The following is a 13,147-nucleotide window of genomic DNA, read 5'->3' as shown; positions in this document are numbered from 1 at the left end:
GTGTGTGTGTGTGTGTGTGTCTGTGTGTGTGTGTGTGTACGTGTACTCACTGTATTGTATAATCTCCTGCATCTTCTCCCAGACTCTGAACTTCAGGTTGCCCAGGTGCTTTGCCACATTGATCAGAGCTCCTGAAACCCTCTCTGGATCCTGCAGTGTGCACTGGGCTCTGGAATAACATTCAGGAGTCAGTGCTGCTGTGGCTTTGGGTTCAGAACCACAGAGAAGACAGAGACAGGAGGCAGATCACTCACCTTTCCACTGTGCTCTTGTAGTTCTGGAAAATAAGAAAAGAAAAAAATTAGGTTAAACATGATTGCTATAATAAGGTCTAAGGTCTTTTGCTACATCTTGGTCAATTTTGAATGTTCCTAAAGCACTGTTTTTATTTTTGTTACAGACAGACCAATTGACACAATACCGAAAAGATTCTAATCAAGCGCCTTGTGACAGTGACCCACACTGTCACTATATGTATAGTTAATTACTCTATCTCTTGCAACCTTATTTCCCTTTGGGTATGTTGTGATGCACCTCTCAGGTCTTGTCTTTAATTGTAGTTTGTCTTAAGGGGTGCTGTTTGTACCCTCTCTCCAAAATGGGCGTGTGCCCCGGGGTACCCAAATTGGCTGATTAGCCTAATAGGAGTAGGCCTGTTTCATTGTATTTTGTTTAGTCATTGTTTTTTTGTAATTAATATAGGTTCCATTTCACAGGTGTTCTCGGAGTATATCCACTGATTCAATAAACCTATTTTACACCAAAACCTGTCTGCTTCTCCTGGACGACATAGTTACATTATCACACGCCTCAGAGGAAAGGTTATTCCTCCATCAGAACCCCCAACCAGATGTGCTATTTTGTGTTAAATTACAACTGGACTTAAGAGTTGTAGATCTAACACCCTTACAGCCAGATGTGCTATTGTTAAATTATCACTGGAGTTAGAGTTAGAGATCTAACACCCTTACAGACAGATGTGCTATTGTTCAATTATAACTGGACTTAGAGTTAGACATCTAACACCCTTACAGCCAGATGTGCTATTGTTAAATTATCACTGGACTTAGATTTAGAGATCTAACACCCTTACAGTCAGATGTGCTATTGTTAAATTATCACTGGACTTAGATTTAGAGATCTAACACCCTTACAGACAGTGGATGGTTCCTACCTGTAGGAATGTGACATCATCAGCTCCCATCTCCTCTTCTATGGCTCTGATTGTGTCTGAAAGAGATGAGATCTCTCTGCTCATCTTCTCAATCTTCTCCTTCATCATCTGACTCTTCTGCTCCTCTTCCTTCCTCAGTGCAGCTATCCTGGCTGCCTCTTCATCTTGTAGAAACTGGTGAAGATTCTCAAACTCCTCCTTGATCTGCTTTTCTGTGTTCTGGGTTTGAGTCTGAATAAGATTGTATGACAAAATCAATCATTCAATTTAACTACAGGTATGAGCAGATGTCTCAGTTACGTTGAAATGTTCCTTAACTTTAAATTATTTATTGATAACGTAATTAAACAATTATGCTTCTTTATTACATGATCCCGCTCACTCAGATCCTCTGACCAAAACCTCTTGGCTATCCCCCGCTCCAGACTCTCCACCCTGGGTGGCAGGTCCTTCAGTGCCTTGGCCCCCAAACTCTGGAACTCCCTCCCCCAACCCCTTCGTGCCTGTCCTTCTCTTCCTTTCTTCAAAGCACACCTCAAGACCTTTCTGTTTAATGATCACTTCTCCTCCACACCCAACACATAGTTCCTACAGATAACTTGTCTTTGTTGTATTGTTTTGTTTGTTTGTTATTGTATTTCCCTGCCTTTGTCTCTGTTGTATTGTCTGTTTGTTTGTTATTGTGTTTCTCTGCCTTCCTACTTTGTTGTAAAGTACCTTGGGTCTGAGAAAGGCTAAACTTATTATTATGTTGCTGCATGTCTCTTAACATGAGCTGCTGTTTGGTCACAGATGAGTTTGACTTCTTCAAAGGTCTTCAGTTTCTTCTGTAGGGGCTGCAGTTTGATCTTGAGCTCTTCCTGAAAACAATGATCAACACTACTTTAGACTTGCCTACACCACACTACACTCTGCACTATAAACCAAGTTGCTTAATTTGTAAGGAGTCTAGGGTGAGGGTGGTGTGTGTGTGTGTGTGTGGGGGGGTCTATGCAAATACTGCATATTGCATAGAAGAGAGACATAGAGGCAACATGGAGGCTACTACAAAGTGTACTAAAAAAAACGTTGGGTCACAATTAAACCATCATCATCACTTTGTTGTTGGTAATGACTATGACTATAAGAGACATTGGGAGTAAAAGTGGTGATTTGGAGGGATTTGAGGGCTTCCTTAAGTTTGCTGCTGTATTCTCAGTGAGAGTCAGAGTGGGAGTGTTGAGCACAGAGGAACCAGCCCACAGGGGAAAAGCCCACAACGGCCAACACCCAAAACAGCAGACACCGCCATCTACTGTTATATTAAAGGAACTGCAGTACCTCCTGCCATGAATCATCCACACTGGATAGGCTCACTGTATTTCTTTATATCCAGGGTAAATATCAAGATTTGTTGTTGTTAACCCTTATAAGGTATTCGGGTCTGTGGGACCCGTTTTCAGTTTTTAGCCTAATAAAAATGATACAAATAATTATTTTTTTAAACTAAGATTCATTGGCCTTGGCTCATTTTCTGTGAGGAACATAAATCAGAAAACATTTTCAATGAACCCCTCTTGCATACCCCCCCTTCACATTTATATTACACACAGGATGTTCGGGTCCACTGGACCTGGAACTAGTTAAAGTGTGGAAATCATAGGTTCTGTGTGTGTGTGTGTGTGTGTGTCAGTGTGTCAGAGGGTTTTGAAGGTGATGCAGAGCAAATAGTTTCAGAAAGTGAGGATAACATTTCTGAAAAGAGTCCGACACTGAGTTTGAAGAGGAGGATAAGCATCAGCCAGCTCTGAAATGTAAAAGAGCCTCAGGACTAGATCAGCAGCCAGGACAAGCCTGCGAGCAGCCAGCCCCAGGACCATCCCGTGAGCAGCCAGGACCAGCCCGCAAGCAGCTAGCCCCAGGGACCATCCCGTGAGCAGCCAGGACCAGTCCAAGCAGCCAGGACCAGCTTGTGAGCAGCCCAGCCCGCCAAGGCCAGGACCAGCCTGTGAGCAGCCGGGACCAGCCTGTGAGCAGCCAGGACCAGCCTGCAAGCAGCCCCAGCCCCAGGACCAGGACCATCCCGTGAGCAGCTAGCCCCAGGACCATCCCCAGCCAGCAGCCAGCCCCAGAGCAGCCAGCCCCAGGACCATCCTGTTCAGCAGCCTCAGGGCCAGACCGACTAGCCAGCCATCAGCCTGCATGTCAGCCAGCTCCAAAACACAAGCCAAACCTCAGGACCAGCCCGCCAGCAGCCAGCCCCAGGACCAGCCGATGAGCAGCAAGCCACAGGTATACTCATGTGTGGTATAGTCTGGTATAAAATTGCCGTGTTCAATGGCTTCAATGTGTTGTTCAGACAGATGTTATTGAGTTGCTTCATTTGTACAATTGTTGATTATTTTCCAGTTATGCCCGTTTTATGATGAATTTCAATACAAAAATAAACAAAAACGAGTGGCACTTCTATTCACAATTGTGATTTAACAAAGGTAAAGGCAAAACATTTAACATATGTGTTGTTTATATTATTTGCAATTGGGATGAAGTAATCATCTAGTCAGTATTTAAAAAAAATAAAGTTTGATTATGTTGAATTAAAAGGCCTAAAATGCAATGGGTCCACTAGACCCAGCAGCACCTCCTGTGTAACAAAAAAACGAACACCCTATGAGGGTTAATCTAGAGTACTACAGTACAGTGTCATATATCAGAGTAAGATTCTTACCTTACGGTCAATTGCTGCTTCATCTATGGGACTGATGGTGTGATTTTTATGTTTCCTAGAGTCTCTACACACCAGACACACAGGCTGCTTATCCTCCAGACAGAATAGCTTGAGTTTCTCACTGTGCAGACTGCAGAGCACCTCAGACCCTGCTGAAGCTCTCTGACTTGTCTCCTGTAAGAAGGTCTCACACAGGTTCCTTAATGCCATGTTAAGGGGATATTCTTCTTTTGAGCACTTCCTCCTGCAGTAGGGACATTCTCTGTGTCCTTTACTCTCCCAGAACTGCTGCAGACAGGTTTTACACACACTGTGAGTGCAGGTCAAAAAGACGGGATCCTTGTAGATGTCACAGCACACAGGACAGCAGAAATCCTCTTCCAGTTCAGAAGCCATTTTGTCTCCACACTAAACTCTCTCTCCTCTGAAAGCAATTTCACCAGCTTCACTTTCAGCAGCAGCCTGAGAGTTTGAGTCCGTCTCTCAAAAGAATTGCACTCACCTCAAGATTGTTCAGGCTCACAAGTTTAACTTTAACACAAACTGTTTTCCTCATTAGTCAAAACACTATTTCAAAATGTTTCTAACAAACGTATCCCACATTGGTCTGCCTAGCAAAGAACAGAGAACCAACCCGTCATTCAACTTTACTTCCTGCTCTGGTGCCTGTCAGACAGAGGGAGGGACTATTGCAAAGAAGGATTCTGATTGGCCAGCCTTATTCTTGGCAGACCAAATTCCCCTATCACACCTACCTCAGACTCCATTGGAGTTCAGGTCAAAGTCAGTTGTGATCGTGAACTGTACCTGCAGAGACACATAGACTGACCCCAGATCAGTGGATTAGGCTCTCTACATGAAAGTTCAGTTTAACAGTAGGCAGGCAAGACTTTCCATGTGTGATTTGTGCAAATAACTAGCGAACATGATGAAACTACAGTAATAACCTGGGACACATGCACACACAACAATGTATTATTAATGTCAAAACATAATCTTACTCACTGGTAAGATATGAAGTCAAGACATAGGACATTATCCTACATAATTGTCATTCAATGCAGACATGCACTAGACAAATACCATAATGCTCTTTTCATGAGATTTGTTTGTTTTTAAATCACACACACACAAGGTTTGAGTAAATTATTGATCTGTTCCGATCTAAAATATAACACTATGCAAAGGCAATTAGGAAATATGGTTATGGTTATGGCAGACAACTTCATCCAAAGTGACTTATCATAACAAGAGATATGAGTAAGCATGGAAAGTGAATATTACCAAGCTAGAGAATGGGCAAGCAAACTAAATGTGTTTAATCCCCCCCCCCGTCTCCCTCCACTGGGGCCCCACTGTCACCAGTTACGAACCCCCCCTCCCCCCCACACGCACACACTACCCTACCCCCTTAGACTATATGCACCCATACCTGGGTGTTCACCTGGACTGGACACACAACATAGATGCCCTATGCAAGAAGGACCAGAGTTGTCTCCATCTACTTAGAAGACTGAGGTCTTTCAGTGTGTGCAGGCCACTGGTAAGAACTTTTTACGACTCAGTTGTAGCTTCTGCACTTTTTTTATGCCGTGGTCTGTTGGGGAAGTGAGAGCTCTGAGAGGGACAGAAAGAGGCTAAACAAGCTGGTGAGGGGCGCTGGCTCTGTTATTGGCTGCTCTCTGGACTCCATTGAGGTGGTGGGTAAGAGTAGGATGTTGGATCATCCATCACGGCCAATTCTACTCTCCCCCTGTACGGGCCAGTGCTAAGCAGCTCTTTTAGCAACAGACTGCTGCACCCATCTTGTAAGAAGGAACACTACCGCAGGTCTTTCAGTCTATCTGCCATCAGGCTCTTTAACACCGCTGTCATGAAGCGCTGCACTGTTATACCACCATCATGAAGCGCTGCACTGTTATTATTTAAACTTTATAATACCACCATCATGAAGCGCTGCACTGTTATACCACCATCATGAAGCACTGCACTGTTATACCACCATCATGAAGCGCTGCACTGTTATACCACCATCATGAAGCGCTGCACTGTTATTATTTAAACTTTATAATACCACCATCATGAAACACTGCACTGTCATTATTTAAACTCTGTCTGTACAATTCTATTATTTTCTACATTTTATTTTGTTATTAATTTAATTTAATAATTGTTTAATATATTTATTAAAGTTTTATCTTATCTTATAATGTCAGTGTATGGAAAGTGAATATTACCGACTTGATTAAGCTTAATATGGGAATATGAAAATCCAGCACTGCATCCACCACATTTATTGGCACCCCTGGTAAAGATAAGTAAAATGCAAAACTATCATCTCTTGGTGTTTATCTGAGTTTCACAATAAAACCCAAGAGGAAAAGTCCAGTCTTGAAGGGAAGCAAATGTGTTCTGAGAAGAAAAAGTAGAAATATAAATCTATATAAATTTAAAATATAAATATGGGTGTCAGCTGCACATAGAAGTGTGTGTGTGTGTGTGTGTGTGTGTGTGTGTGTGTGTGTGTGAGTCAAGTGACATATTATGGGATGGGGGACCATATGGGCGTCTGTGAGCTGCACACAGCTGAGGACCAGGGGGGCACGAGGGTGATGTGGGGACCTGGACACAACATGGGGCCTGATCAACCTGGACACAACATGGGGCCTGATCAACTGATCAACCTGGACACAACATGGGGCCTGATCAACCTGGACACAACATGGGGCCTGATCAACCTGGACACAACATGGGGCCTGATCAACTGATCAACCTGGACACAACATGGGGCCTGATCAACTGATCAACCTGGACACAACATGGGGCCTGATCAACTGATCAACCTGGACACAACATGGGGCCTGATCAACCTGGACACAACATGGGGCCTGATCAACCTGGACACAACATGGGGCCTGATCAACCTGGACACAACATGGGGCCTGATCAACCTATAGGTGTCATCATGAGTGTGCCGTCACTTGCCCCACACATCAGCGCCGACACAAAGACCCACACCAGTGTGGTTTATTAAACCTGCATATACTATAAAAACATATTTCTTGAAAAGTTTCCCTCATGGTCTAATGGCTTAAACGTATCTTTACACCTACTTCTTTATTTTTGAAATTGGCATCCATCTTGCCCCGCCCCCTCTCCATGCCCTGTTCCTGCTGCTGCAGTTGATTGGCTCTTGTTCTCCCTCAAGTGGACCTACTCAGTGGTGGCAAAGTGCTGTGTGGAGTTGTACAATGGAAAAGTCGGACATGGAATCCAGTGATGCATGTGTGGACATGGAACTCACATGAACACTCATGTCTGGAGGCCTTTACAGCCTCTCAGTGCAGCACACTCACATCACAACAGCTCTCATGTGTGGGAGGCCTTTACAGCCTGCAGCACACTCACATCACATCACTCATGTGTGGAGGCCTTTAGCAGCCTCCAGTGCAGCACACTCACATCAGCTCTCATGTGTGGAGGCCTTTACAGCCTCTCCAGTGCAGCACACTCACATCACAACAGCGCTCATGTGTGGAGGCCTTTACATCAGTGCAGCACACTCATCACATCAGCACTCATGTGTGGAGGCCTTTACAGCCTCTCCAGTGCAGCACACTCACATCACATCAGCACTCATGTGTGGAGGCCTTTACAGCCTCTCAGCACACTCACATCACATCAGCACTCATGTGTGGAGGCCTTTACAGCCTCTCAGCACACTCACATCACATCAGCACTCATGTGTGGAGGCCTTTACAGCCTCTCCAGTGCAGCACACTCACATCAGCACTCATGTGTGGAGGCCTTTACAGCCTCTCCAGTGCACCATTTGTCACTTTCTTTTACAAAGCAGGTGAAATTGATTCCCAACTGGACAGATTAATATCCCTGAAGTTTAATTGACTTGGTGTTATAATGTGATGATTAAGTCAAGTGTTCCCTTTATTGTTTGAGCAGTGTAGGCTACATAGTGCAAAAAATGCCTCCAGTCCCCCTTTCAATGAAAGCAAATGCAGCTTACGTCTTTCTAGCACAACATCATGCCCAGAATGTGTAATGACCAGAATGTATAATGCCCAGAATGTATAATGCCCAGAATGTGTAATGACCAGAATGTGTAATGCCCAGAATGTGTAATGCCCAGAATGTATAATGTATAATGCCCAGAATGTATAATGCCCAGAATGTATAATGCCCAGAATGTGTAATGCCCAGAATGTGTAATGCCCAGAATGTGTAATGCATCCAAAGTACATCACTTGGAGGTTTTCTTTCCTATTGTTTCGTACAGCACTGACTGAGGAACCAACAAAAACCTTATTTTCTTCACTTGACAGTAGATGAGATGACATTGGCATATTATAATATATAACAAAGGCACCCATGCATAATTTGTCTTAACCTTTGCAAACTAACCACATTGTAAGTAAGGAAACAATGAAAATAAATACATAAATTGAAAACAATAAACAAGTTTGACGAAGCCCTTTCTCACAATAATAGTTCATGGCAGACACTTATAAACTGACCGAATAATATGTCAACAACTCCATTTTGCCAGTCTTTCTTGAAGGAGGATTAGCCATTTAACCATGAAACGCCTACACTAAACATTGTCTCAAAAGGGTTTTAAAATGCCCCAAATCGCTTTAAAAAAATCACCCTGACGGGTAATGACAAAAACATATTGACTCATAAATCTAGATGACGCAGTCAGGCATAACTATGTGCACCATCAACATACGTCATGTACAATGCACAACTAAAGATCAAAGTACAGTAGGATTAGTTTTTTTTTTTTACATTTTCCCAGAATTGTTGTGAGAATTGCTTTAAAAAAGCTTAAACTGTTTACCATATTGTTAGTCGCTTTTGCTAAAAATGCATCAGCCAAATGTGATGTAATGTAGTCAAAACTGTACAATCTATCTCTTACCTCTATAATTACATATCCTATTTAGGATTAAACCCTAATTCAGTTTCTGCCTCCTGAGTCTTTCTGGTGGAGTAAGTAGACATAAAGAACACTGTACCTGATCACCGTGATCCACACGTCTGAGTGTTCTGAATCCTGTAACAATGTGACAGACAATCGTGGAGGCGAGCAATAAAGCAACTGCGACCTCTCTCAGATTTGTACTCTCACATCTGACTTCATCAAGGGAATTCTTATGTTGTAGAAGTCAAGGTTTATATAAACAAAGGTACTTCCTCCACCCACTTCTCTTTTCACTTTGTCATGGTCAGAGCCTAAAAAGGTCATTCAAAAACTTAAAGGCTCATTCAAAACCATTCTTTGACGTTTGAGATCCAGCCCTGGACTATACTCCCCTGACAAGCTGAAAGTCTATCTGCAGCAGGGTGACCCCTAAAGTCTTCAATTTCCAGTTATTTTGATAGTGAGTGTCCATCTAGTGAACTACATCACTGAGTGTCCATCTAATGAACTACATCACTGAGTTTCCATCTAGTCTAGTGAACTACATCACTGAGTGTCCATCTAGTCTAATGAACTACATCACTGAGTGTCCATCTAGTGAACTAGATCACTGAGTGTCCATCTAAAGAACTACATCACTGAGTGTCCATCTAAAGAACTACATCACTGAGTGTCCATCTAGTGAACTACTTCAGTGAGTGTCCACCTACATCACTGAGTGTCCATCTAGTGAACTACATCACTGAGTGTCCATCTATGAACTACATCACTGAGTGTCCATCTAATGAACTACATCACTGAGTGTCCATCTAGTGAACTACATCACTGAGCTACATCACTGAGTGTCCATCTAGTGAACTGCATCACTGAGTGTCCATCTAGTGAACTACATCACTGAGTGGTGAACTACATCACTGAGTGTCCATCTAATGAACTACATCACTGAGTGTCCATCTAGTGAACTACATCACTGAGTGGTGAACTACATCACTGAGTGTCCATCTAATGAACTACATCACTGATTGTCCATCTAACTACATCACTGAGTGTCCATCTAAAGAACTACATCACTGAGTGTCCATCAATGAACTACATCACTGAGTGTCCATCTAATGAACTACATCACTGAGTGTCCATCTAAAGAACTACATCACTGAGTGTCCATCTAAAGAACTACATCACTGAATGTCCATCTAATAAACTACATCACTGATTGTCCATCAAAGTCAAAGTCAAAGTCAAAGTCAGCTTTATTGTCAATTTCTTCACATGTTCCAGACATACAAAGAGATCGAAATTACGTTTCTCACTATCCCACGGTGAAGACAAGACATATTTTACCAATTTAAGTCCACAGACAAACATAACATTCAAGTAAACAAAAAAGTAAGTAAATAAGTAAATAAGAGGGCACATATAATAATGAAAAAAAAAGAGCAGCAAAATTTGGTTGAAATTGTGCATAGACAGTCAATAAAATACTAGTGCAAAGTCAGGCCAATAAAAGGCTTGGGTAGTTCTGTTTGACCTAAGTAAGAAAGAAAGTGGCATAGTGGTGCAAGTTATGTAAGAGCAGCAGAAGTGTTGTGTTTTCAGGACAACAACAACAAGATGTAAAGTGTACAAGTGTGCAAGTGGAGTAGTGCAGGTGGCCATTCTGGGTCCAATGTCCAGGATGTTATGTAGCTGAGGGTGGAGAGGGAGAGGAGGGGGAGAGTTCAGTATCCTTACAGCTTGGTGTATGAAGCTGTTGGTGAGTCTGGTAGTGTGGGAGCGCAGGCTTCTGTACCTCTTCCCAGAGGGCAGTAGATCAAACAGACTGTGAGCCGGGTGACTTGCATCACTCACAATTTTGGTCGCCTGCTATGGGTGAGGTGGGTGGTGTAAATGTCCTTCAGGGAGGGGAGTGAAGCACCAATAATCCTTCCAGCTGTGTTCACTATGCGCTGCAGGGCTTTCCTGTTGTATTCAGTGCAGCTTCCGCCCACACAGCCGATACAGCTGGAGAGGATGCTCTCAATGGTGCCTCGGTAGAATGTGGTCATGATGGCTGGTGGAGCACTTGCTCGCCTGAGTTTCCACTTGGGAAGTACAGGCGGCGCTGAGCCTCTTTCGCCAGTGATGCAGTGTTGGTGGTCCAGGAGAGGTCTTCACTGATGTGCACCCCCAGGAATTTGGTGCTGCTCGCTCTCTCCACCACAGCACCGTCGATGGTCAGTGGCAGGTGTTGGGTGTGACCTCTCGAAGTCAACAACAATCTCTTTGGTCTTGCTGACGCTCAGCAGGAGGTTGTTGTCCCTGCACCACGGGTCAGATGGTCGACCTCCAACCTGTATTGAGTCTCGTCGCCCTTGGTGATGAGACCCACCAGAGTTGTGTCGTCAGCAGATTTCACTATGTGATTGTTGCTGTAGGTTGCAGTGCAGTCATGCGTCAGCAGCAGGGTGAAGAGCAGCGGACTGAGCACGCAGCCTTGGGGGCCCCTGTGCTCAGTGTGATGCTGCTTGAGGTATTGTTGCCAACACGCATTACTACTTGGCCTCTGACAGAGGAAGTCCAGTAGCCAGTTGCAGAGGTAGGTACTGAGTCCCAGTTTGTCAAGTTTGCAGATGAGTTGTTGTGGTATTATGGTGTTGAATGCAGAACTGAAGTCTATAAACAGCAATCTCACATATGAGTCTTTTTTCCAGGTGGGTGAGGGCTGGGTGGAGGGCAGAGCAGATTGCATCCTCTGTAGACCGCTTGGCTCGGTATGCAAACTGGAAGGGGTCCAGGGTGGGGGGGAGAATGGATTTGATATGTGACATGACAAGCCGCTCAAAGCACTTCATGATGATGGGTGTCAGTGCCACAGGGCGGTAGTCATTGAAGCAGGATGGAGCAGTTTTCTTCGGCACAGGTATGATGGTGGCAGCTTTGAAACATGATGGGACGATGGCTTGCTTCAGGGAAGTGTTAAAGATGTCTGTGAAGACATCCTTAAGCTCCCCTGCGCAGTCCTTCAGCGCACGACCTGGGATGTTGTCTGGACCTGTTGCCTTACGGGTGTTGATAGCAGCAAGTGTCCTCTTCACGCTGTCGGCAGAGAGGCACAGGGGCTGCTCATGTAGAGGGGGATGGGTCTTCTGTGGGCAGGTGCTGTTTTGTGCTTCAAAGCGAGCAAAGAAGCGGTTCAGGTTGTTGAGCAGAGGGATGTTGCTCTCACAGCTCTGTGGCGCGGGCTTGTAGTCCGTGAGGGCCTGAATGCCCTGCCATAGGCTTTGTGCGTTCCTGCTGTCTTTGAAGTGGGTGGTTATCTTGTGAGTGTATTCCTTTTTTGCTTCCTTGATGCCACGGGACAGGTTGGCTCTCGCTGTTCTCATGCCAGCTTCATCCCCAGCTCTGTAGGCTTTGTCTCTGGCCCTCAGCAGCCTGAGGACATCCCCTGTCAGCCATGGCTTCCAGTTAGCCCGAGTGATGATGTCTTTTGTGTGGGTCACATCATCGATGCACTTGGTGATGTAAGAGGTTACAGTGTCTGAATACTCCTCTATGTCTGTCCGGTTGTTGTAAGTGGCTGCCTGCTTAAACATTTCCCAGTCTGTTGTGTCAAAGCAGTCTTGACTGCTCCATCTAACTACATCACTGAGTGTCCATCTAAAGAACTACGTCACTGAGTGTCCATCTAAAGAACTACGTCACTGAGTGTCCATCTAATGAACTACATCACTGAGTGTCCATCTAGCGAACTACATCACTGAGTGTCCATCTAATGAACTACATCACTGAGTGTCCATCTAATGAACTACATCACTGAGTGTCCATCTAGCGAACTACATCACTGAGTGTCCATCTAATGAATCCATCTAGTGAACTACATCACTGAGTGTCCATCTAATGAACTACATCACTGAGTGTCCATCTAAAGAACTACATCACTGAGTGTCCATCTAGCGAACTACATCACTGAGTGTCCATCTAATGAACTACATCACTGAGTGTCCATCTAAAGAACTACATCACTGAGTGTCCATCTAGTGAACTACATCCCTGATCACATCACAGATCCTATACGGCACACACTCTTTTGAACACACATTACTACACTTGATTCATCAATTCAATTCCATTATTATTCTGCTACAACTGTGCTGAGGATGTGAAGACTCAATTAGTACATTTCCTCTGATCACTGGGTGTGAAGATTCTCAACAAAATTTGTTGCAAGAACATCATTTTGTTTTGTGTTCTGAGTGGAAACACTGTGGAAGATGCCACCAGAAACATTCCCTCACCCCTCTCAATCCTTTTGAAATATCATCTATGGAGTTTATACATTTGCAAA

General features: G+C 44.1%; 1 protein-coding gene across 1 annotated transcript; it reads right to left on the bottom strand.

The window, feature by feature from the left end:
* Positions 1–1,920: 1,920 nt before the first annotated feature.
* Positions 1,921–5,181, bottom strand: LOC125290313 (E3 ubiquitin-protein ligase TRIM39-like). The gene is made up of 3 exons (XM_048237154.1): positions 4,637–5,181; positions 3,882–4,169; positions 1,921–2,034 (listed from the first exon to the last, which is right to left on the bottom strand). The coding sequence occupies exons 1-3, from the start codon at positions 4,646–4,648 to the stop codon at positions 1,921–1,923; spliced, it is 414 nt and encodes a 137-aa protein (XP_048093111.1). The 5' UTR covers positions 4,649–5,181.
* Between the last annotated feature and the right edge of the window lie 7,966 nt (positions 5,182–13,147).

The sequence above is a fragment of the Alosa alosa genome, unplaced genomic scaffold (assembly GCF_017589495.1).
Source record: "Alosa alosa isolate M-15738 ecotype Scorff River unplaced genomic scaffold, AALO_Geno_1.1 AALO_1.0_unplaced_341, whole genome shotgun sequence".
NCBI classification, from domain to species: Eukaryota; Metazoa; Chordata; class Actinopteri; order Clupeiformes; family Clupeidae; genus Alosa; species Alosa alosa.
This window is presented reverse-complemented; position numbering and strand designations above follow the sequence as displayed.

Bases quoted from the DNA above. Each gene is read 5' to 3' on its own strand.
- LOC125290313 (XM_048237154.1), bottom strand. The intron at 2,035-3,881 runs GTAAGAATCTTA...CATTGTTTTCAG, and splicing joins AAGCAGCAATTGACCGTAAG to GAAGAGCTCAAGATCAAACT.